This window comes from Coloeus monedula (assembly GCF_965178545.1).
Source record: "Coloeus monedula genome assembly, chromosome: 11".
Classification (NCBI taxonomy): Eukaryota; Metazoa; Chordata; class Aves; order Passeriformes; family Corvidae; genus Coloeus; species Coloeus monedula.
The window spans coordinates 21,216,616-21,241,956 of NC_138791.1; the positions used below are offsets into that span (position 1 = coordinate 21,216,616).

General features: G+C 50.3%; 1 protein-coding gene across 2 annotated transcripts in view; it reads right to left on the minus strand.

Moving 5' to 3' along the window:
* PLXND1 (plexin D1) overlaps nt 1-25,341 on the minus strand; it is a gene marked incomplete at its 5' end in the record, with an annotated part of 69,823 nt that overhangs the window by 39,866 nt on the left and 4,616 nt on the right. The window contains 8 exons of one of the 2 annotated variants that reach the window (XM_082288898.1): nt 1,694-1,798; nt 4,647-4,749; nt 5,635-5,743; nt 7,210-7,384; nt 7,938-8,067; nt 8,738-8,838; nt 10,576-10,707; nt 13,665-13,841. In XM_082288898.1, coding sequence (XP_082145024.1) covers nt 1,694-1,798; nt 4,647-4,749; nt 5,635-5,743; nt 7,210-7,384; nt 7,938-8,067; nt 8,738-8,838; nt 10,576-10,707; nt 13,665-13,841 — 1,032 coding nt within the window. Of the gene's footprint in view, nt 1-1,693; nt 1,802-4,646; nt 4,750-5,634; nt 5,744-7,209; nt 7,385-7,937; nt 8,068-8,737; nt 8,839-10,575; nt 10,708-13,664; nt 13,842-25,341 lie in introns of both variants that reach the window. The other variant, XM_082288897.1, reaches the window with a different exon arrangement.

The window sequence follows — 25,341 nt, forward strand, 5'->3', positions numbered from 1 at the left end:
TGGCACCTGTGCTCTGTCCAAGTCAAACAGGAGATGATACCCAACACTAAAGGTGCAGACCAGGAGCTGTGCCTGGCCCACAGCACACACAGTCCAGGAGCTGTGCCTGGCTGAGCTCTTGTAACCCCAACAGCGGGGTACGATAGCTCCTGTGGGCCAGGGTGTGTGGAACTCATGCTGCAGTGCAGACTGAGAGCCAACATTGTCCCAGGCCACCTTGTCCAAACCAGCCCGTGACTTGGGCTTAAAGTCACCTTCCTCCTCCTCTTCCCAACGACTACACAGAGCAAATCTCTAATTCAAATGAGGACCCAGCTGACAACATGTTCAAAGACAGACTTCCGTGCTGTTTTCTTGATAACACAAGGATGATATCCTGCACCAAATTATTGCTGTGCCCACATTCTGCAGGAAACAATCCTATCTCCAAGCAGTTGATGCTCCACCACTACTGAGGTCTAACTATCCTTTGAAAACTGGCAGATCTGATAAAAGACATGGAAGGAAGCACCAGACTCCTGGCAGACAGCTGCTGGCTCAGCAAACACACAGGCAGAATCTTGCCCAGTGTGTTACTGGAGCACAGGGCAGCTCTGGCTCTGCAGGCTCCCCATACCCCTGGCCTCACGTCCCTGCCTGTGCAGTGCCCCTACTGCAGCAAAGGGGTCAGGGCACGTTTCTGAGGCTTCCCGCTTCAGCAGCACTCGTGAGTTCCTCCAGAGAGGGAAAGAGACAAAATCCTATCCAGCAGCCTGGGACAGAGAGCAGAAGGTGGTGGAAGGGAGCCAGACTGCCAGAGCCTGTCCAGCTGCCCCAGAGCAGCAGTGCTGCTGCCCCTTTCCTGCTGACTCCATTTCCTGTGGGTTCCATGCACTAGTGCTTCCTCCTCAGCCACCTCCAGCATCCAGAAAGGAAGAAGGATTTCTCACCCTGTTTTTCTGATTGCAGAGGGCACAGCCTCCTTCCTGGAGGTGGAGCTGTGCAGGAAAAGGCCACCCCATCCAGGCATGAGGGTCTGCTCTGCTGCTGTGGTGAGGGCAAGAAGGTGTGGTGGGAGTGGTGCCTCCACAGTCCCTGGCAGCACCCCCCAGCACAGCTCCACCAGCACTTCCAAAACTCTCCTCTCCTGAAGAAGAAGGAGCCACTTGGCTGCTCAGCATGCTGGAATCATCAGGAGGGACAAGGCAAACCTGGCCCCATGAGCCCTGTTGATCTGAGCCAAAATTACTCAGGGCAGCTTTCTACAAACACCGGAGCTTACTCAAGCACTATCCCAGCGCTCAGCCTCTTTGCCCCAAATTCCTCTGGTTCTTTCTGGCATGCAGCACATCTCCGAAGGCACCACTTGATGTCCACTCCTGCTTTTCGCTTTTAGAGCTTGTGTGTCAGAAAATTTCACAAAAAAGGCTTTTTCACACCAAACAAGCTCTGCAGTGATGACCTGAAGTTAAACAATGCTTCCATGCTATACTCAAACACTGTGGCTCCGACAGTGCAGGGCTCCCTGCCTGCCACTCGGAGCTGTGTTCTTCGTTCCTCAGCGTGGGCACTGGGGCCAGGCCGGCATGCGGTGTTGGGAGAGCATGACACTGGCATGCTCCATGGTGGAGCAAACACCCACAAGGGAATGGGAAGTTTTATTTTCCCCAAACACCTCTCCAAACCTTCCCAATGCCTTGAGGAACTCATTTACCTTAGAGAAAGTTGCATTGGCCAGTGAGATCATGATGTCCCGAGATACACCCGTGGGCATCGGCTCCAAAGCGGCAGGTACTATTTGAGGACAGTCAATTTTCTTCTGCTAGGTACAAAAATAAGGAAAAAAAAGAGGTTAGCTGGGTGCATGCTGAGCATCCTCAGCAACCAGGGAAGAGGAACCATCAGGGTCCTTGATAAGATTAATTTCACTGGGAAACAGGTACTGCCAGATGCACAGTGACCCTGCACCTCAGCTGCCACTCCGGCAGTGACAGGACCAGAATGACTCTGAAAGATGGCACTGCCACCTTCAATGGCAGATTTATTAGTGTGACCCTCTCCCACCCCCTGCATTGCTCACTCTGGCCAGCAGAGAGTCTGTGTTCCAAGGTCTCCATCCTGCACAGCGGCACTGCGGAGTGCACAGGCTGTGTGTGCATGGAGAGAGGGTATGAGGAACCACAGGGGCTTCAGCGAGGGGGCTGCAGTAGTAGGGTAGCTGCAGTGAAAGGCTTAAATGAAGCTGAAAAATGATTTTAAAAGGTCATCTGTCTCCCTACTTTTGTTCTCGTTTTAAATTGATGTCTCAGACACTGGAGCTGACTCAGAATTCCAGTCTATGTGACAAACCCGTCCTGTTCTCTCATGAGATGTAAATCACACTGCGAAACTACAGCAAAAATGAAGCCAGATTCTGCATGGCCCCAGGGTACATCCAGAGTAATGCCTGTGACAGTGGAGCCATTGGGGTAAAAGACAACAAAATACTTGGTCCATTATGCAGAATCATTTGCAGCAGGCAACATTTCCTCTTGCTTGCATTAAAAGTTATCCTGCTGTGGCTCCACTGATGCCAGTGCTGCTGCTGCTCCAAGGAGAGGCCAAGCCTGCCCTTCCAGTGCTAGGATGCCTGTTCAGACACATCCCTGCAGCTGGACACATCCCTGGGACCGGACAAGCAGCAAGTGGCAGGTTTCTCTCCTGCCCTCCCCAGACCTAGATAGGGGTCAGGGAACTACCTCGAAGTGCCTGTTTGACTGTGGAAAAAATGTTTCACTTCTGTCAGGACACTCATTTAACAAAGCACAGTTGGTGCTGCCTAAACAAGGAGATTAAATAACAGAGATGAATGTGATAAGGGAAGCAAAACAACAAAGCAAACGACTGGGGAGAGATTTCAGTCCCAAGCCTCTTCCAAGGGAATCCAAAGAGTTAAAAGAAAACCAGCACAGCTAAAACTGAAATTTCAAGCAAAACCTCCCATGGCCTGGTGAGTCCTTGCATGTCACCACAGCTGGCACAGCTTCCCAGAGAAATACACTTTAGAGGACTGATTAACTTGTCATCTTGCAGCCCCTTCTCCTGCTGTTCACCAGTGACAAGAAATAGAGCTTCCAGCTGACTATAGCCTTCCCATCTGGGTCAGAGGAAAGGGGCAGAATGTTTAAGATGCTGCAGATGGAGCTGTACGATGCTGCTCTCCCTGCGGAGCCATGCTCAGGTGCAGCTGCACCAGCAATGGTTTGTTTACCAAAAGCTCCGACTGCACGATGAAAGCACCGTGTTTCCAGGGCTACAGAGCACCTCTCCTGCACCTGCTCACGAGATCAGCAGGAGGCACAGAGAGAAAACAAACGTGCCCAAGCAGGTCAGCATCCAGCCCAACTGTACCTCTGGAGCAGGAGATCTGAGGAGATGAAGTTAGTCCTTTACTAATTGAGGACTAAGCCAGGGCAGTCCCCGGGTGACCCCACAGCCCTGATGTCACCCAGCATCACTGCTGAGACTGACACCAAGTCCCTGGCCCGAGCAGCACAGCAGTGCCCAGCAGCACACACAGCATGAGCACCCACTGCCCCAACAGACCGGCACGTGCCAGACCCCTGCAGAGTTCCCTAGGCCCTGGCACAGGACAGACACCCAACAGGAGCAGCCATCAGGATGGTTTTCAACTTCCCAGCACCCATCGAGACAGCCAGAGAAAACACCAGTCACTGAAACTTGTGAAGTGGACAAAGAAGAGGCTGCTTCCCCAAAACACCTGGGTATGCACAGGCAGGCACAGCTGATCCCAACACACTGCCCCGTGCTGCTGGGAGCTGCCACCTGGCAGAGACTTTTCCATCCCTGTTTCCCAGGGATTTACAGGGTCCCCGTGGAGCTGCAATGTGGTGGCTTCAGCTTCACCCCCATGCCCTGCACTCAAAGTCACCCACCTTCTCCCCCTGGAGGAGAGCAGATGCCAGAGCTGGCTCTAGGGTCAGCCTGAGAGTGAGGGTGGCACATCTGACACGGGGCCAAACTCCTCTCAGTGATGAGCATGGGGAATGCTGGAGACCTGAGTTAAGAGCAGAGCACTGGTGCAAAAAGGATATTCAATTTACAGTGCAAAAGTTTGGCTTGGATCTAGAGCAGACTGATTCCTAAAAGGCCCATTTTATTTAAATTAACTTAAATTTAAATTTCAGTAGTAGGAACACTCTGAGCCTCTGGGCATTAAAGCTGCAACTTGGAAAGGGGCGATTTTCTTGTCCAGATGAGCACCACCAGTGGTGCTCCAGCACATTATTAACATACAGCAACCTCTAGTCAAAGCTGAGGGAATGGTGGTGTGGCTGTTTCTTCTTGTACTCAAACTCAGGTGGCCCAAGATGTGGAGAAAGAGCAGCATTGCTCCAGGTATGAGAAGAGATGGAGAGCCAAGAGATGGAGCCCACAGGAGGCACCAGGACAGCTGAGTCATTTAGCCAGCTGCCAGCCTCCTCACACGCACGCCTCGGCATGGCGCAGCACGCTGCAGTTGCAGCTTACCTGCCCCCACACATCCCCCTCCTGAGCTCCAGCTGAGGACGGTGCTCCAACTCCAGCAGGGCACAAACCACGGCCAGCGAGTGCCAGCCACTGCTGGAGGAGGCTCAGAGCCTGAGCAGCAGTTTAAGGGGCCTCACCTTCATCTGCAGCATGTCGTCACACTGTGAGTGGTTGGAGACGCAGGCGTAGGCGGAGGGGCACCAGTGACACTTCCACCTGGCTGAGAGGCAGCTGGTGCACCTGAAATGGCAAAGGCATGGTGAGAAAAGCAGAGTGTAGGTTGCTCAGAGGGGCCACACCTCAGCCCTGCAACCCATCTTCACACTGTTCAGCCTTTAATGGTGCCTAGAAAAACCCATGGCAGAGGCTGGATTTCCCTCTCCTCTCCCTGGGAGCTGGCAGGGGATGTGGCCAGAGCCCATCACCCCCAGGCATCCCTGCCTGGCCTCAGGCCACAGCAGACTGGGAGCCACCCTCCCCTGCTTAACAAAAAATGGGTTTCCCCAAAAAAATGCTCTTTTCCCTCATCTGTCACTCTGAGGAGCCTGATGTGTTGGACCTGACAAAGACTGTCCCTGCTGTTTACACAGACATGGGCGCACTGGCGGGCGCTGTGAAGCCATGGAGGGCCCTGTGGTCAGGTCCTGCTCTTATGCTCCTGAGAGGTGGATGAGTTTTGGTGTGTGGCACCAGAGTCCCCATCAATCTGATGGGGCTCCCACCCAGGGCTGGAACGACCAAGAGAGCATGACCCTCCCTTCCCCAACACTCCACAGATGCCCCTACAGATTGCTGGGGAGGCCACCTCTGCTGCTGAAGGGTTAATAGAACAAGCTTTATATAAAAATATTATTCATGTTTAAAAGAAACCCAACATGTCCAGATGGTTTGAGGACCTTCCTCTGGCATCCCATCTCCCACAATCCTGCCAAATCCTGCCCAGGCCCTCAGCTGCCTACTGGCAGGGGCTGTGCTCCCCCATTAACCCCACATGGGAGGACCCTCGTCCAGCTTTGTGCTGGCACCCTCCCAGCTTCAAACCACCCCACTTTTGTCATCCCAGTGCCACCCACACCCTGCCACCACCCGCGGTGGCTCCGCTGCCTGTACACTGGGGTCACTTACGCTCTCTTTGGGTAAATGTTTCCAATCCTTTTGCAATCATAGATGGTGAAATTGGCTCGGATAATGTTTTTGTTGTTGACCCGGAGAGAGGTTTCAACGACCACGTGGTCTGAGAAAATCAAGCCAAAGAATATTGGGTTGCAAGAGCCCCTTGCTCACACTCACACTCAGTAGACAAGAGCGACCCTTGGGAAAACAAGGGCTAAATCTGATTTGTTTTCTCTAGGGCTTCCTCCGAGCTGCATTTCAGAGCTTGGACCAGTCATCCTTTGTCCTGTGACCTTCAGCTCTTCCCTCCTAAATCAGCACTTTACATTACTCTCACAGAAAAGAACATTATGTCTTTCGGCACAAAATTCCAGCATGTTATGCAAGTGTTAATTAGCAGATTTAATTATTGACTTCACGTACAGTTGGTGCCAAATTATGATTTTTAAAAATGTGGTAATTAAAACATGTTAGTTACCATGTTTTAAAATCCCGCTCACTTTCCCCATGCCAACAAACCTGCAGAGAGCGGAAATCCCTTTTTTGGCTGCTCAACACACCATGCTACCTTCCCTCCCCCCAAAATTGCTTCATTTTTTTTCTTTGCAATTTTGCCATATAAGCACCAGGGAGAAGAAACAATGCCTCTTTCAGAATACGGACAATAAATCAGCGCACTGGATTCCAGAAATTCATTTGGACATTGCTGTAACCAACAATACAGAGCAGTTAATGATCTCCCATTCTTTGGATAGTTCGGGAGAAAAGCAATGCAGCTTTACAAATGGGCCTAGGAAAAGTGGAATTTTCAAAAGAACTAGCTAATTCTCCCCCTACTCAAGTCAGCCATCTTCAACAGCACATTCACTCCAGGCTTGAAGGATGAAAACTTAACAAGCAGTAAAGTCTGGAATGAAGCATCAAACTCCTCCGAACACACTGAGAGTGGCTGACTCCATCACTAAGAGGCCAGTTCAGATCTGGTCAGCTCAGCCAGCAGCTCAGCTGACTTCAGCCTCATCCACGGGCGCTCATCTCCTCCAAAGGCAGCCTCGAGACAGGCATCCCCTTTGGTACCATCAGAGAACAGGGGACACTGGACATCTCTGTCTGGGTTTTGATTGCAAAATGGGGGCTAAGAGTTCCTGAGCTCCTTTAGGTATCCACTCGCTCTTCCTCCAAAACTTCTCCTGAAAGGCAGCATGTGTTTTAGAGGGAAACTAAACACAGCAATTGAAATATCAATATAAAAACTACATTATTTGCCTGGGGCTAAAACATTTTTGGCTTAGTACAAACTAAATCTAAAGCAGAAGCTTGAACCAGATAAAAATAAGTACATGAACTGGCATTTAAATTCTGACATTTAAAACAAAAATTGATAGATTTAAAATACTATCAATTCATGGAAAGATGGTGGAACTCCTACGCTTCGGAGTCATATGCCCTGTAAAACACAAGCAGCTTTGGGCTTTTCTTCCCTGTATGTGTTAACTGTGCATACAGATGAAAAAAGAAATAAAGCCTATCAAAAACTACGTCCACAAAAGCAGTCAGAAGGAACGCAGCTTGTTTGCCTCTACATACCTTGGTCATGAGGAAATGCTGGATATTTCTCGTGTGGAAGCAAACTGCAGTAAATAAATTGGTTTACATAATCCCCAGCAACTCTGGCTACCGTGTGGATGTTGTTTCCATAGTCACACGAAATATTTGTTCCATTCAGGTTTGGGATAGTTCCATTTATTTGTATTATTAGGGCCTATATGAGACAAAAAAGTCAGTTATTATCACAGAAAATTATATTTAGAAATTTTCAACATTTTAGAAGCTTTTCAGAGGTAGGCAACTCCAAAACAAGCCCACAGACAGGGTCTGTCTTGAAACAAACAATATTTTGATGAAAACCTTTAAAATATAATTAAAATATAAAAATAGCAACAATACAAAACCAGGAAATGAGTTGATTCGGCTGTCTGCAGCTGATTGTCTGTATTTGAAATTTTGTGACCCTCCCCTGTGTGTTTGGTGCAGCAGCTCCAGGTCTTTCTTGCCTATGGACTCGGCTCTAGGTGCTGTTCACCTGCAGACTTGGCATCCAGCCGGCTCAGGCTCTGGGGTGCAGCAGGTCACCCCCAGCTCCCCGAGAGCCTTGGCCTGACACAGCAGCATGCAGCAGAGCTCAGCATCCCCACATCCAAGCCACAAGGAGCCGTGCTGCTCACGGGAGGAGCACAGACAGTTACCGGCCTGAGAACAGGCAACGGCTCTAAGGATGCTGCAGGGGATTGATTGGGTATTGGCATCAAACGTACCGGGTTCTCTTTGTCAATATTGATCTCAGGCTCCAGGATGGTCATGGAGGGGCACTGCTGCACTCCTTCACTCACACTTGCCCAGAAGTTGGCCCCTGTGAAGTTGGTGCACTCATGCTGCAGAGAACACCTGAAACGAACAGAGGAACAGCTCACGGTTCATGAGTTTTAAAACAGCTGATAAAAATGTTGAATTTCTTGTAAGGGAAGATCCTGAGAAAATCCTGTGTCTGTATCTTTCTCCTTCATCCATGCACCTAAGCCTAAATTTTGCTGCTAGGTTTAAAGTGACTGCTTGCCATGATAAAAGCATGTACCCCCACAGCACCAGTGGAGCACCAGGACTGAGGAAGGCAGGGGAAGGCCAGTCTGAACCCAAACTCAGGGGAAGAGGATGACATTTTGTCCAACATCTTCTGTTTGCAAATGTGGAATCTAATTTTGAATATCCCTGTTTGCGTGTGATTGTCTTCTGCTGATAGATGAGATCTGCAGAGGCAAAAGATGGACTTTCATAGGGTATGGGTTCTCCCAGTCCCATGGTTTAACACCTGCAAAAGATTCTCTGCACTGGCAGCCGCCTGTGGCATGACAATGCAGCTATGGTGAAATCTTGGCTCTGAAGAACATCCCAACCCTTTGGGGCAGATGCAATTGTTTTTAACAGCATGTATTTTGTAAGGAATGGAAAAAGACTGTTGGTAGTGTGACTGTGGGGAAATACAAAAGGCGCCAGAAATTCTTGCCCAGGCTGAGGGCTGAAGGACAGGCTGAAGCGCACCAGACACGGCTGGTCCTACCTGGTCTCCATCGTGCACCACCCGCAGTAGGCATCAGCGGCGGCCAGGCACTCCGTGCATGTCGAGTACTGGCTGCAGGCAGCCACCTTCACCCGCGTCATCTGCACAACAACAGCACAGCTGCTTCCAAAGCTGTCACAGCCCCACAGGAGCACCCTCCCAACTGGGACACACCAGCACGGCCACGTGCAGCTGGAGACAAGACACCAGCACCTCGGGCTGCGACACCCCTTACCCTGGAGCAAACTCACCCACCATGCCACGGGAACAGACTCTGGCACAGCTTGGAAGCAGGAGCTGTGCCACAGCCACTCGGCATGGGGACGAGCCCAAGGAGCTGCCTGCTGCTCAATGGGGGCCCCCAGAGCCTGTCTAAGCCAGGGGCCATGAGCCCCAAGACAGGAAGGATGCCCAAGGGCTCCGGCAACCACAGAGTTTGTAGCTGGCTGAGCTGAGCTGGGCTGAGCTAGGCTGGGCTGAGCTGCTCCTTTTCAGCTGGCACCATGGCAGGAGCCATGTGATGACCAGGTTACAGCGTGTGACACTGCACCTTTCAGAGGTGTCAGATGGAGATGGCTTCACAGCTTGTCCCTCTCTGTGAAAAGCTCTCACCCAATCCTGCAGAAAGCTCCTTTTCAGAGAGAGCCCAGCACTCTCTGGCTGTTTACACAAAGATCAGAAAGCAGCACCACTCTAGAAACCTTGATTGGTAAAAAAATCAAAGTACCTCTGGGGACTCACTTGGCAGGAGCAGTTGGAAGGGAAAGCATGTGTTGGTTTCTACTCTTTCCTCCTTTGATCTCTAAACATTTGGGAAGGAAACCTGAATGGTTTGGAACAGTGGGGACTGAAAATGTGAGGTGCCAAGAGCCCTGAGCTCCCACCAGGGGAGCACACCCCGGGCTGTGGGCTCCTTGGCCAGAGCCCCACTTCACTCACAGGACGTCACTGTTCCCCAGCCCTGCAGGGCTCAGCAATCCCACCCCAACCCTGTCAAGCTCCTGGGGAGCTTCCCAGGATGCTAACTCCACCAAAGAAAAATTAACTCATCAGATTTATTGGAAAAGAAGCAGTCAGAGGAGGCACCACACAGGGTGTTTGATCAGCTCGAGTGGAGGGCACAGCCCAGTGAAGGGCTGAGATGAGACAGTCGGAGCCATCAGCTAAAGAGGCATCCTGGGAGGGGTCTGTGAAATGATAATGACCAATCTGCAGGGAATCAGAGCTTGGAAAATACAAATGCAACATGTAACATTTGTGGTTGCGCATCTGTTTTGGCAGATTAAAATGTAATTCAGGACAAACCACCAGTGCCTGGAGTGCTCAGCTCTCATCTTCCTCCTCTGTTAACTTGATGGAGATGAGACCGTCTGTCTGTACCTGCTGCACCTCTCCAGGTCTCTGCAGAGCCCTCCTGCCAAGGGCTGAGCAGAAACCTCCCCAGGGGCCACTTCTGACAGGCAGACTTTTTGCCTGTAGCATCTCCTGAAAGCCTTCCTAAAGACCTTGTACTGTTATTTTGGGGTTTCTGTACAGGAACAACCTTGGCTTATTTCTGCATTCCCGTAAGTGTAATCAGTTTCAGCATCTTTCACTCTCCTTTTTGCCTGACCACCACATAGACCTGATAAGCTGGGCTGCATGGTGTTATCACCCAGCACAGGAGAATGGACAGGCACCTCCCCAGAAAGCCTGGTGACAGCCAAAGCTCTGAACATCTTGGCTCTGACCATTAATCTTAAAGAAAATCTTATTGTCCCTTTCTGCTCCCAGCTCTGAGCTAAATCAAATGCATTATGTGCTCCAAGAACTGTTTTGTTGAGGACTGAAGATCTCACCTGGTAAGAGGTCATCAGGTAGAGGTAGGTGGAATCAGAAGGGTCAAATTGCATGATGGGATGGACAGGCTCTCCGTAAGCCACTGAAATGGATCTCCTGCTAATAACCTTCATTGTACTGTCCAGGTTGATCTATAGAGAGAAGAAGCCACTCACTGAGACCGTTTTCAAACACTAAGGGGAGAAGATTATTTCTCCTTGGTTATATACAAAAACCAAAGTGGTATACAATGGTGCCCCACATGGTCAAGCACTGTGAATCCCTGCACACTTTGCAGGCTGCACACACAGAGCTTTCCTGGAAAGTCAGCTCTGCTCTGTGTCAGTGGACAGGCACCCCAGCCTTGCTCAGTGGCGCAGGACCCTCACAGTCCCTGGTCCCTCTGAGGGGCTACCTCTGGAAAGTGTCTGATTGGAGGCTCTACCCCTGCACAGCTGCATCCAGCAGGCACAGCAGCGTTTGTGTTACCCTCATGCAAGTGGCACCAGCCTTCAGCCCTCATCCCATACATATGCACATTCTGTACAGAGAACACTGAGTTTCCAAAACTTAATGAAAACCAATGCAAATCAGCAACATGGCTGTACAGCATGGCATCCCCTGCTCCCTGAATATTTGAAAAATAAGTGTTGTCACTCCCAGCAAGAAGAAGCTTCTATCCCTGCTGACTCCAGAAGACCACGGCAGCTGCCACAAGAGTGCAAAGTCCTACCTTGCCTCATGAATCACCAGCTGAAGTGCTGGCAGTGATGGAGGAGGGGGCACAGCATCAGCCTGCCTTTCACTTCTCTGAATGTCTCGGAATTTGACTTGAAAATACAGTAAATTAAATGTGGCATTGCTGAGAGGAAATAACAATGGGGCTACACAATTTCTTGTGACAGCCACTTTTCAGCTTAAAACAGAAAGGGAGTAAGGAAAATTCTTGGCTCCTTACTAGCAAGGGAAGGTAATAATTGTAATGACCAAGTATGCCTCTGCTCTCTAAAGTGTGGATTAATTAATTAACATAGGTTAACTAATTCTTACACTAGAGCAGCACTGACACACCCCAGTATGACAGCACAGGCTCAAAGCAGAGGCTTCTCTCTGCTAAGAATCACATGCAAGCACTGAGAGCTGTGCAGAAAAAACAGGGAACTATCATTGTGCTCATTTTAAAAGCTGGCTAGCCAGAAGCTAAATTATTTCCCTGGGATCACCCAAGATGTCCATGAACTGAGCCCTGACATTCTCTGCTGCAGCTCTGCAACCATCCTCTCTCCCTCACTGCTGAGAGGTGCTCCACGCGTGGCTGTTTACAGATACCTGTGCCTCGGTCCCTCTGCCTCCTGGGCACGTTTACCCTACACCTTCTTCACACAGGCACTATCCCTGCATCCCAGGGGGCTGCAGGCTCTGGGGGAGATCCCCCACAGCAGCACAGGGGGGCAGTGACCACCGGTCGTGGTGCAGCAGGCTAGCAGGCTGGGGTGGGCTGGAGGACACGCACTGCCCTGGTGTTGGTGGGAGCAGAGTGAGTGAAGTCCCGGGTAACCCCACTGCAGCACTTGTCTGCAGCCTTCCAGATGTGGACATGTGGGACTTGTCAGGACAGAACCCTCCCGCCCACCGTTACCCGTGAGAGCACCACACCTGGCATGTTTTACCCCGGCCATGCTGCCCAAGCACTGCTGTCCCTCTCACAACTGCTAGATGTGGGACTGGCCGTCACCAAATGCCCGTCTGCAGCCACAGAATTGTATTAATTCCCCATACGTGCCCCTGGTAGCCCTAATTACTGCTGGCAGGAGCTGGGCAAGCACTATTTCTGCCCCTCTGCTGTCTTTTCTCAGGCAACAAATCTGAATGATTTGCTCACGCAAAACATCTTGCGTCCCGTGCCAAAGAGCAAGGAGCCCCAAAGGTAGGAGGGCTTCTGGTTATGCAGCTGTGTTGTGGAATTAGATTACAGCTATCTGAGCAAATTATCCCAGCATAGGGTAGCCAGGAGCCTCTCCCTAATGGAGGCACTGCAGATAAGGCTGGGCTCTCCGAGATGATAATGGAGCAGAGCTGTTAATGCCGTGTGAACAGGCTGCGCTGCGTGTGGCATGTGCCCCCCAGCCTGCTGCACCTGGCCCAGTGCCAGCTCCCCTCCCACCCTCCCAAATTACCCGCCCCTGTGGGCAAAAATCAAAGCAGGGAGCTCCTTTGTGATTGTTCCCACATTTCTGCCAGGAGCACTTAGACACAAGGGAAGAGACTGGATAAGTTTTCTTCTATCCAAGTATTTTGATCCAATATCCCACATTATGCACCAGTCCCCCCAGGCAGAGATAAAGCAGGTATCAGCTGTCTCTGCTCCAGGCCTTTTCCCCCTCTTCTCTGTGGACTTTTGGTACTGGGAGTTTAGCAGACTGCTGTAGCTGCCTGGAATCAAAACTTTCTCTGGCAAACTTCAAGCACTAAGGTTACAGAGAGCTTGGCCTTGCGTCCTGGCTGTGGATCTGGGGCATTGCATCACCCTGCTTCACCTCTGGCATGTTATTTAGAATAGACTCCAGCATGGGTTCACACCTGCTTTGAGCTCAGCTGTGAAGAAGAATCTCTTTATGATTCCCCTCTCTACACAGAGTCTTCAAAGCCAACAGCTCAGAGGGAGAATTTATTAGAAGATCTTTTAATAATTTAATAACTTCAACAAGTAAAATAATAACAAAACATTGTAGTTAAAATTATATCATATTGTGTATATAATTGTTTTGTTCTACAGTGATATTAATTAACAAAATAGTTTAATAAAAATAATTAATAATTCAATGCTCTACAATAGCATTTCAGCTTAGGGTTCATCAAAAACATCCTGCTCACATGGCAGCCCTGAGCAGTGATTAACAGCCACCAGTCATCAGGCAGCATGTATCACTGTCCAGGTTATGGCAGTACCCAAAGACTTCCTCACTGCCTGATGGAAGCAGGTGCTCAAACCAAGTAGACAACAGATGTCATCCTCTGGGCAGACCAGAGGTGATGGAAGGGGGAGCCCCGACACCCACCCTGTCCCCAAATCTGCTGCCCCATGCTGGTGCTGCTGGGCCCCACTTGCCTTCAGGAGTCCTCCACTGGCCGTGCCCAGGAACACGACTGTGTAGTTGTTGACACTGGCCACTGCCACCGCAGTCAGGCCGCTGTAGGTGAAGATGGGGGTGGCTGTGACGGGGTTCACGATGGCCAGTGGGTGCTGAAGGTGTGCGGCTCCACAGTCCAGCTGCTCCGGCTGCAGCTGTGGAGAGACACAAATATAACCAGGCTGCACAAACTTCAGTACATTCTCTTGCCATCCTCCCTCAGGAGCAGTGGGGACAGAGTTCTCAGAGCCCTGCTCTGCCTTCCTAGAGCCTCTCACTGCTGAGTCATGGAACACGAAAATGCAACTGGCCCTGGACGATGAGCTGACCCGCAAGGGCTGGCACATGGGGCATAAGGCTGATAGCAGGGCTCCCACATCCATTCACTGTCAGGTGCCAAGAGGACAGTGGTTAAGGACTTGTCATTGACCTGTGTCTGTGAGCAGGCATTTGACTTGTTTGGCCCAAAGCAAGATAACAGACTTGACTCTCCTGTGCTAAATTAATTAGTGCATTTGCTGCATGACAGCAGCATTTGCATGTGGAACTGATGTCTTGTATTCCTGCTACCCCGCCAAGACGCACCCAAGATTTATGACTCTCTCACTCCAAACCCCCTGAGATTGTCATGTAATTTCTGCTCAGACAACTTGGATGGATTTGACAATGCCTGAACGTCACAACAGTCTCACTGCCAACAATTCACCTGCTGTCACTCCTGCAGCAGCTTTTCTGAGCTGCAGCGGGCGCAGCCAGAGCCGTTCAAATGACGGGCATGTTTCAAGGGCCAATACCACATCATCTACAGTGTTACCCCAGGTTTAGCCTACGGGAGGCTGTGACCACACTGTCACACTCCCCAGCAGGGCTGGCATCCTGGCAGTGGCAGGTATCCTCTAAATGCATTTTGCAGTTTTACCACATCTCATTCTAGTAAAAAGTAAAATCACAGCCCAAATTCTTAAGTGTGTATGTTTGCCCTGTAACTGGGCCACACAACTTTTTTATACTAAACAGAGGACATGGTAAGCCATTGATGTTTCTGGTTTAACAATTCCTTCCCTTCACAAACAGATATTTAGAAATTCACTTGGGTTTATTTACTTGTCTTACAGAGTTTCTCTAGCTCCTCTTCATTACTCTTTAAGAATATCACCACTTGAAGCTTCCAAGGCTCCTTTCTGCAGGGAAGCTGAGGTACAGAGGCACCTCCAGCCACCTGGGACCTCAAGGGATGCTCAGCACCTCCTCTCTACGGCAGCTGCGCAGGAGCTGGGACCAGCATTACTGCCTGCCAGCCTGCAAGACATGGCCCTTTCTTCTCACAGGTGGCCAAAATCACGGGAAGTCCCTTATCTGCAGTGCCTGCCTGCTTATAAATCACGCATTTCAGAGCTCATATCAGTGCGAAGTGTTTTCCACAGTAAACAGGATGTAACTATTCTAACCCAGGCCAAGCTTTATTCTGGCTGCACACATCCTTCCTCTGAAACACCTTTCTTCAAATGACATCAGATCTTCCAACAAACGGATGGGTAGGAGACATATGGTATTTCCCTCTCCCAGGTCCAAAGAAGGGACAACATGCTGTGCTGCTGCTGCCTTTACCCCACAGCACCAAGGGGACAGCTAACTCCATCACATTACAGTAAACAGGATACAGCCAAGTCACATCCTTCTGCAGGCACCAGCCAGTCACCACAGCTGGGGAATTGCACTGGATGATTGGAATAGAAGGCCATCTCCAAGTGGAAGGGGTTAAATCTCCCTCCTTCTTAAATCAAGCTGCCCTATCCTGAAGTGGGAAAAGCACAAATGTTAACTTTTCTTTCAAAACCAATCTCTTTCTATAATCTGCATTTTAAAACAACCCGTGGGCATTTACTGTATTGCCTCTATTTTTCTTTGACACACTCCGGATACTCAGTAACTCTCAGAACTGTGCACTGATTCTAGATCCAAAACCTTCTGCACACAAAAGGTTTGCCTCTGCCACTCTCACTGATGATGAGCCTCCTTGGGCATAAGCTGGGGACAGTGCAGCCAGCACCAGCCAAGCAGCACTGCCGGCCCCACGCACCACCAGGACGAGGGGGACACGCTGCTGTGCCCCTGCACACTGCAATATGTGCTGTTACTGCAAAACTTCACAAGTGGTGCGAATTAATTCAAATCAAGGGGCCACAGCTAAGAGGATGGTTAGTCAGATTAACCCCTGAGTGAGATTGCAGAAACAAAGTGGGACGGAGATAAAAGATTTCCCGCCACATCAGAGCTCAAGAGTTCAGCTGTCTTCACAGTGTGAGTTCAGTTCTTTATCACAGGCCTATAAGAAGCATAAAAAGCGATTTCCCAGAATTTCCATTACAGCTCCCCAGCCCTGGGCATGCAGGATGTCCCTTCGGGAAGGAAGTCTGTTGGAAACAGAAGGAGGAAGAGGAGTGGTGAGGCAGCTCTCAGGAAAACCATGAAATGCGCTGATTTCTGCATCCTGTGTTTGTGACCTTAAAAATAGTTCTCAAGTAAAGCTGGAGCTAATTTGTGACTCAGAAGCTGCAGTGCAGAGGAAAGCCCTGAGCCCCTGCCCTCCACGAGGCCATGCTGGCTGCGCTGCAGCAGCTCCAGAGCTCCGGAGTGAGAAGGGGAGCCCGGCCCCTTTCAGACTTTGTATCAGAGAGGATTAAAGTGTTGGCTTCCAGCATGCCTGGAGTCCTGGGAAAATGACACAGCCAGCACCGGATAATCCGCTCCAAACTTGTTGATTTGTGGGACTTAGCCATCATCTTCATAGGCTCAAAATTTGGCAGCTGCTCCCACACAAATGACATTTTCAGGCCATTAAAGGCTGTGATAAAAGGACTCTAGTTTTATCTCTTGCCTTCCTTAACATAAGCCATTAGGCTTTTATTAACATTTAGGTATGACTCAGGGAAATTTCTGACTGCAGAGAGAATATTCAGAATAATTTGGATACTGTCTAAGGAGAATAGCAGGACACAGACTCTCACTGAGCAGTAGGGACAGGCTAAAAGCCAATGGGGAAATACCGCATAGGAGAACGGACACAGCCAGTGATGCCAAGCCAGCCTGGCTGCATTATGCAAAAGGAGAGTACAAGCCCTGCTCTGTGCTGGGCACAGTCCAGACCAACAACACCCCCCAGCATCCCCGCAGAGCTCCCCCGCCCCCAGCAGTTTGTACACACAATCACGCGTTTATCTGCTGCAGTGTCGCAACCAGACCTGTCAAAACCAGGCTTTTTGGGATGCCTGGAGGAAAATGTCATCCTCAGAAGAGGACTCCACTGTTGAAGCACTTGAGATGTGTCCAAGCAGTCTCCAACTGCAGTGCTGCTCAAGGGCAGGCATTAGCACAGAGCTCCTTAGACTTCCCATCATATGTTTTAGGCAACAGGAGGCAAATCAATGTGTGCTTGTGGCCAGTGAAAGCACTCAGGCTGAGAATCTCTGACAAAGTGAACATGGACAAATTTCCAACAGCACAGGACCCCTGCAGCACAGCAGACATTCTTAAAAAAAAAAAAAAAAAAAAAAAGGCTAAAAATGAGATTTGCACTCTGGTTTCACTGTTTGCTTAGACCACAAGTTCCTCAGGCAAGGAGGCAGCAGTTTTGCTGTGTTTTGCCTTGTTTTGCCCATTTGCACAATGCCAGCCCTGGGGCTAGGGTACTCTGCAAGCCACTGATGTGACACCAGTAATGGTCTATCCCAACATCCCTCTGCTCCCGGCAGCCACCTGGACCACGTCCCTGCAGGGAGCTATCTATCACTCTTAGATCTTATCTAGGAGTGAATCTCTTATCATTCTTCCCTGTCTCTACTCTTGACTCCAAACTTTTCTTTCCTGCCAGCTCCTAAACTTCACTCTTGGCAGCCTCACATGGGACTGGTGGCTGGGGTAAGGAAGGGCACAGGGCAGAGTGGACTGCTAGAAGGCAGGGCAGAGCAAGCACAGGACTGATGGCTGGGGAAAGGCACAGCCAAAGCCGGGCCAAACCACTGCAACTCAGCAGCCACAGCCATGATCATTCACCTCCACCTCCACCACAGCCACAGACCTCAAACCACCAGAGGTGCGAGGGTTTGAATGCTGGAAGAAGCTCTCAGTATCTCAGATCACCTCAGAGGGCAAAACCTACACTCCATCTGCTTCTCTGGCAGAGGTAGCCCTGGGCAGAGAGCACATATGCCCCACTCAGTTGCTGGTTGCCAGAACGCACCTCAGCAGGAGGACACAGAGACTGGGACAGAATCAGAGCACTGCTGGGCTGCAGGCACAGCCAGTCTGCTACAGTGAGGCCAAAGCCTGACAACAGCTTGAACAGCCATGGGTCCCTATTGACATCCAACCACCTGCTGCTGTGAGTCCTCAGAGGCTCCAGCCTCAGGTCCAGCAGTGGCACCAAAGTTGGATGCCTGCAACTGACAGTGTGATTCCCCTCTAAGTCTCCTCTGCTCCCTCCTCCAGCCACAACTGGCGCAGCTCACGGCCACCATCACTCCAGCAGCCCCAACCCCACCATGCTGACCCCAGCTGGAAAAGAAAGCTGAAGGCAATGTGGACAGGTGACTGGCAGGACCAGCACAGCCCTCCTCCAAAACACCCTCCCCAGCCCTGGCAGCCCCAGCATGGGTCTGCCTTCCTTGCTCCACACACGTCAGGGGTCTGGCACCCATCAGTGCTTTCCCCAGCAGGGCACTGAAGCAGCAAGTGCAACAGCATGGGGAACTGCTTGAAGCAGAGAAACATGAAAAAATAGCACTTTTTAAACTAAAATTGCACATCCTTCATGCCACCAGGAAAACTGGTCAAGCTTATTATGTTAGCCTTCATCCTGCATTAAATACAATACTTCAGATTATACAATCAAATCCACCAGGAATGGGCAAGCAGAGGGATTAACAAACAGGCTCCAGAGGGGTTGTCACAGTTGGAACAGCACGTGTTTGAACAGCAAGAGCTTGTACGTCCTTTAAATTCACCCCTGTTGGAAACTCAGCTCCTCTTCTCATTCCCTGGGGACAAGGGGCTGAGCAGATCAGCCGAGCGTGCCTCATCTCAAGGACACCCACTCCTGCTCAGAAGCCCAACAGACACCTCCCCCTTCGAAACTGCTCAGAGTAAGGCACTTGGTTTATTTCAGCTGTACTTTCTTAGCTGTTCCTTCCTCGGGAGAGCCCCCCCTCCACCACTCAGCCTGCGTTTCTCATTTACGTTAAGGTTTGGCTTCAGTAGCCACCCTCAGACTATTCAAACTCTCTTCCACAGGGAAGAGTCCCGGGTGAACCATGAGTTTGGCTCCTCAATCTTTGGTTGTTACTATTTTATTATTGCTAGTACTAACACTTAGCACTTCACATGCTCAAAGTGCTCTGAAGGCATATCTGTGCAAGTTAGAGCTGAAAAAAGCATCCATTAAAGTAACAACTTCTTTCCTAACACAACTGGTCTTTTGCATGTGTCAGTTCAAATCTATTTCATTTAGCAATAGTTTATACTAAATGTTTTCCTGTATTTTCCTCATTAGTTCTGCTGAATCAATTAAGCACCGAGATAATGAGCAGAACTCTACCCTTCTTTTACACATCCTAAGTAAAACCTGCCTTTGAGAAGCAACGCTGTGCTGCAGTGCTGTCCCTCTCTGGGTACCCCCCACGCATCACCTGCTCAAGAGCCTCAGCACCAGAGGCCAAAAAATAAAACCTCCTTGGTCGAGGACACAGCCCACTAAAGAAGCTTGTCATGGAAAGGTTAATAAAACCCTTTTTGCTCATTAACGGAGCACTTCAAATGCAGAAGCAACCAAGCCATACAAACATAGTCTGCAGGAGACACACCATTTGCCCTGATCACAAGCGCACCCTTCCTCCCCTCTAACCCCTGCCCTCACTCTGGGGACAGAAGAAATTCAAGTAAAGAGATTAATCAGATGATTATGGAAGTGCAAAGGATGAACATGTGAGCCAGGCTCCTCTGGCCTGTGGCCTCACACTCACATCCTGTCTCCTCTCACAGGCAGCACCTGAACACAGCAAAAGGTGTTCTCCAGGCATCACTCTGAAAGCACTGTGCCTGTTGACATCTCCACAGTTTCATCTCTGGAGGCCCTCACTCCCTACCCATTCCCCTTCCAATTAGGAAATTAGGGTCATAATAATTACATAACTTGAATAATTTCAAAAGTTGTTACAAATCAGTGGTCCTACTGGATTCAGCAACTGAGCACTGCTCTGATTTGGTTTAAGCATGTAAGGCTTTCTTTTTCTCTATGATTTTACATTTTGTCTTCAAGATTTGTAGAAATTGCTGTTTTCAAAGCTTTTTGGAAAGACCCACTGAGCTTGCTGGGACACCAAATCTCAGCAGAAAATGATACTACAGTTAGGAGATCCCAGGGACATAACACTGCAACCCCAGTTCCAACACTTGACATCTTTTTCCAGCAGCTTACGTGAGTGTAGCCAAGTTGCAGTTCCACAAACAGCCCCAGCACCAAGGCTGTCATCATGCTGACCAGAGCAGTGTCCTGTCTGGGAAACCCAGCAGGGATGCATGGGGAACATCCATCCCAGCCCTTTACCCCTTACCTTGTTCCAGAGACCCATACACATAAAACTAGACATTACCTGTATCTGCTCTCCAGACACAGATTTCTGTCTCTTCAAGCAGACATTTAGCCCCAATTTCCTCCCCATTTAATGATGTGCTACACCAATTGCCAAAAGCCCAACCTGAGCCCCCATCCTGCACAAGGCAGTTCCCAACCTTGGGAAACCAGGCACAACAACACAACAGTCCTGGTGCCTCTGAACAACAATGCCTAGGTCTATGAGACAGACTGAAGGATGACAGGGACTCGCAAGCCAAACAAGTTCAGAATTATATTCCACTAAACCCCCTCATCTTTCACCTCTCCCCTTCTTCATCAAGTGCTATCATCATACTGTAACATTTCCCCTCCTAAAATGATCACTCCACACACGTTTGGGACACATGCCAGGTTTACAATAGCCCTTTTTAATTAGGTGACCCACCAGAGATGGTGCGTGGCCACAAGCAGCTCACAGCCTGCTGGATGTTGGCAGTGGGCAGCAGTGGATGAAAACCAAATAACCAAAGGGCTCCTGCTCCAGAAGGGAGCTGTACACAGCAGCAAAATACCTTAAACAGAGATGAGACAGAAACGGAAAGGCAAGTTCCAAATTTTCTTCAAATAATAGAGGAACGTTTTCAGAATCCAAACTTTCAGGCAATTTTGCTTCTGGGTTAGAACTGAAAGATTTGTATTCCAGTTCCACTTAAAATACATAACTTGCAGACGCCTTGTCACAGCAACAACCCTCCAGTGGTCCAGGCCCAAAAATAGACAGCCTTGTTCCAGTAGCTGGCACAGCGTCGGCTGGGTTCTATGGCTGCAGATGCAAACATGAGCCTGCAGCTTCACTGGAGACTGGGACTTACACTGGTGCTGGGGCTCAACCGCCCCGCCAGAGCTCCACAGCTCCCACAGCAGCACTCTCAGGAGCATGGCAGCAAACCCGTGATTGTGGCTCTGGCCATGTTGCCTTCAGAGGAGGGGCACAGCAGAACAAGCCCCCTGACAGGGAAAAGAGCTTGACTGTCCAAGTTAACCCCTATCATGTTGCCCAAAAGCCCGTGCTGAGCAGCCTCTTGTCCCACCTTGCAAGGCTGTGCTTATCCACAGGTTGGATAAACGGGAGAGGAAGGCACAGGGACTGGCAACAGCAGATCAGACCATGTGCCATCAATGCTACAGCCCTGTTACTGCAGGATGCCACAGCCACCACATCCCTGCTCCTTGGAGACATCCTCATCCCACCCCCCACAGACCTGTGTAAGGAGCCAGCGCGCACTCTCTGTGTTGGACAAGCCCCCCTGACACTCAGTGGGTATCAAGGCAAGATCATCATGGGCTTTGCTATCCACCCTGCTCACCAGCACATCACATCTGGCAAGGGCTCATCTGGCCCCTGTTCAATCTGGGCCTTCCCAGGCACGAGCTGTCCCACGCCCCTGCAGCCTCGCTCTGTTGGAACAGCGGCTGCCAGCAGAGCTGCTCTCCAGATGTTAGGAATTAGTACTGCTCCCTCTGCTCAAAAACGTCAATAAATTCTACTGGCCTCTCAAAGTGGGAGATGCGGTAGATAGTCTGCCACCTCCTCCACCTACTGCAAGGTGCTACAGCCCAACTTGAAAATAATGACTTAAAATCATTTCTTTACCAACCCAACAGGAATCAAAACCTAAAAAACCAACCAAAACCATTCAACCAAACTAAAAAAAGAAACAGCAAAGTGGATCACTCCTGCAGACATTGCTGTTGGTCCCCTGTCACACTGAGCTCCCAGAGATGTGTGCTGGGGACAGTCACACAGAAACACTTGGGACCTCAATTCAAACCCTGACACTGCCACTCTTCTGATCAGAGACATCGATCGGGGAACCTGAGCACCCACCTCCCCACCATGAAACGAGGACACCAATGCTGCCTGGGCACAGGAGCTGCACTGTACCCAGGGCTCACCATGCCGAACGGACCTCGAGTGCATGGGGTTGTAGCGACACTGCCCTGGGGCAGGGCACTGGGGACAATGCAACAGCCACCCACCCCTGGAGCCATTTTTCTTCCTCTGATCAGGAATGCCAACCCCATCCATCCCATGCCTGGTACAGAGGAGCAGTCACACCCCCATCCATCCCATTCCCAGCACAGAGGAGCAGCCACATGCCCCATCCATCTCTCCTCACTGGTGCAGCTGAGGGGCTCAGCCCCTGCAGCTGGGAGCCACTGGCAGCCACGGTCCACCCCAGCACACGCCGTGCACAAGCCTGGTGGCAAGGCACAGCGGCGCTGCTGTAGGTGGCATGTGGTGGCACCCCGGTGGCTAACGCTAACCACCGCCGGTTCCAGCTTGCCCGGTGTTTCCACTAAATTACCACAGCCAGGGGCTCAGACTTACTATGTTTCCAACCCCTAGCTGGGAGAGGGCATCAGAGTGTCAAAACAGTGCAGCTGAACAGACACCTGTGGGGATTTACAAGGCATAGTAAGGTGTTTTTACAGCATCCCTGGGCACCCTTACCCATCTCACAGTGCCTTATTCTCTTCTCCAGGTGCCCTCATCCCCAACAATCTTCTCACTCAATCACTGTAAACTAGACTTTGAAACAGCAGAAAAGAGATGGCAAATCCCTCCATTTCCATCCACCGAGACCCTCCATCTGAGCATCCACTGTGGCTCCTGGGGTGTGGGTTCACATTCACATGGAGGAGTCAAACACCTACCCTGGAAAACCCTTGGCGTTAGCCAAAATGACCCTTTTCCTGTTTTCCACCTAACCTGTTATTTAGTTACAGGGGATCTGATGAGTTCAGTGAATCAAATCTAGTCTGAGCATCCAGGTACTAGGAATGGCTAGGTCTGTACAGCCAGCTGTTGGCAGAGCTCTCCAGAAACCAGCAGCGTGCTCATGACACCCCTGCCCCGCCAAACGACCAGCACATGCTTTGCCTGCCCAGCCAGCAGCACTGGGCTCCCAGAGCAGGCAGGCACTCTACCACAATCAGGAGCCAGTTTCTGTTCCCTAAAGCGGCACAACTTCCTGTTTCCAGGCACAAAAACTTTTGCCACTTTGACCGAATTTCCCTTTGCAATCTGGGACCTGTTTGAGCTTGAGATGCAAAGCAGGGACGAGCCCTGGGGCCCCCAGGAAACCATTCCCACCACCCACCTTCAGCTCGGGGGCACCAACCTGCTCCTCGGGAGACTCCCCTGCTTGGCACAGCACATGATGGCCATGCCAGCCCCGGCAGTGGGAGAGCCCCCAGGCACTGGCAGCCCACAGAGCTGAGCCTGCCTTCCCAGGCAGGATGGTGTTCACACAGCTCCCAACAGGCAGCACAAAGCTGCCTGTGTGCACCTTGACTGCAGCAGCAGGTTGTATTTTCACATAAATTCCCAAGGAAACCTAACCAACAGCTGACCACAACTCACTAGTACCAGGTGAGAGACATAACAGGTAGATAGTGCTCTGGGCTGGGTCCAAAGCCAGGGAAAGCTCAGGCTCGGTGGGACATCCTGGGTCCCACCGGCCTCTCCATGGGCAGCCTGGCCCCTCATCCCCAGCCCTTGCAGGGCAGCTGGAGGGCCAGAAACCTCCCACTATCTGTAACACTGCATCCTAGAGCAAAACGTGATGGTGACAACAACCACAGTGCTGCTCTACAGTACCTGGGCAGTGACACCTTGGGGTGGTGCCAGCAACTCTAAACAGCCCACACTGCAAAATGCAGAAATTAGGCTTGCTACAAGAACTCTGCCTCATTTTTAATGAAGAAATTAAGTGTAAATTCCCAGTTTCCTTTCTGTGGCTAATCCTCAGGATTTACTTGAGTAGATGTAGGGTTAGAGCACATTTAGTTTCATGTTTGGAATTTCTAAATTAGTATAAACCAGCACTTCAAAGTAACTCAGCTCCTATAAAACCCAGTCCCATGGAGATGCCACAGTATATTTGGACAGTAAGTAGATGCTTTGTCATATTCCCACATGTATATGAGATTTTTTTCTTTGGGAACATTTTCTAACTGGTTTTAAACCACATTTCCATGCCCAGGCACACATATATACAGAGACTGTTTATATAGTCTACCCAAGGAGTTCATTTTATTTAACAATTCATTATAGTACAGCTCAGTGGTGGGTATCTCATCATTACACCCCCAAACACGATGTTCAGTGACCATGCAGGATCTGACACAAAGCCACAAGAGCCAGAAACTTGAGAATTAATGCTGAAACGTTTCATTATCCCATGCCACTATGCCTATGGTTTTCAGCAGAGGAAACAAACTGGATTTTCAGCCTTTTTTGGGCTGCAGACCCCAAAACATTTCCCAAGAGAGATGTAGTTCCCTGGCCAGCAAATCTAGGCCTCATGAATATAAGTCTGCTTTCTGTAACTCTCCAGGAGTTTTTAGGAGGCCATGGGGCTCATGCAGAAACCACAGAAGACACTGAGTTTGGAGCAGCTGGGAGCATGGGATGGGGTTTTCAGTTCAGCTTTTCCTCAAATGAGCTTGCTCATCACAGCAAAGTGTGCACACAAAGGCGCCTGGCCATGCCCCCTGCCAAAGTAACCATCGAGAGATGGGGCAAGAGGACACTGTGGGGGCTTTGCTACACTGGGACATGGCTGTGATGCAGCCTAACCAAAGGAACAGCCAGGCAGATCTTTGTTTTTGTGGCACAGAGGGGGACACTCCTGGGGTGCCCCACACAGGCACTGCTCTGGAGGCAGCCGGAAGCTGGGGATGGGCTTTTGCCTGCTTTGCTTTCATAACGGCTTCAGCGTCCCACAGCTGTGCCACGCTCCAGCCATGCAGCCAGCATAACCTTCAAACCCACTGGGCCATGATCCTCCTGGGGAAGAATAGCTCAAATACGAGCTATAAACCCACACAGTGTCCCAAGAATTTGATAAGCTCTGTCAGCACACTGCTGCAAATACTGTTATAGGCAGTTTGCTCCAGAGAACTCCTACTCCTCTTCCCTTCTGGGGGCTCGAGTCCAAATTCCACACGGGCTTTGAGTGGGCAAAACACCGCAATGG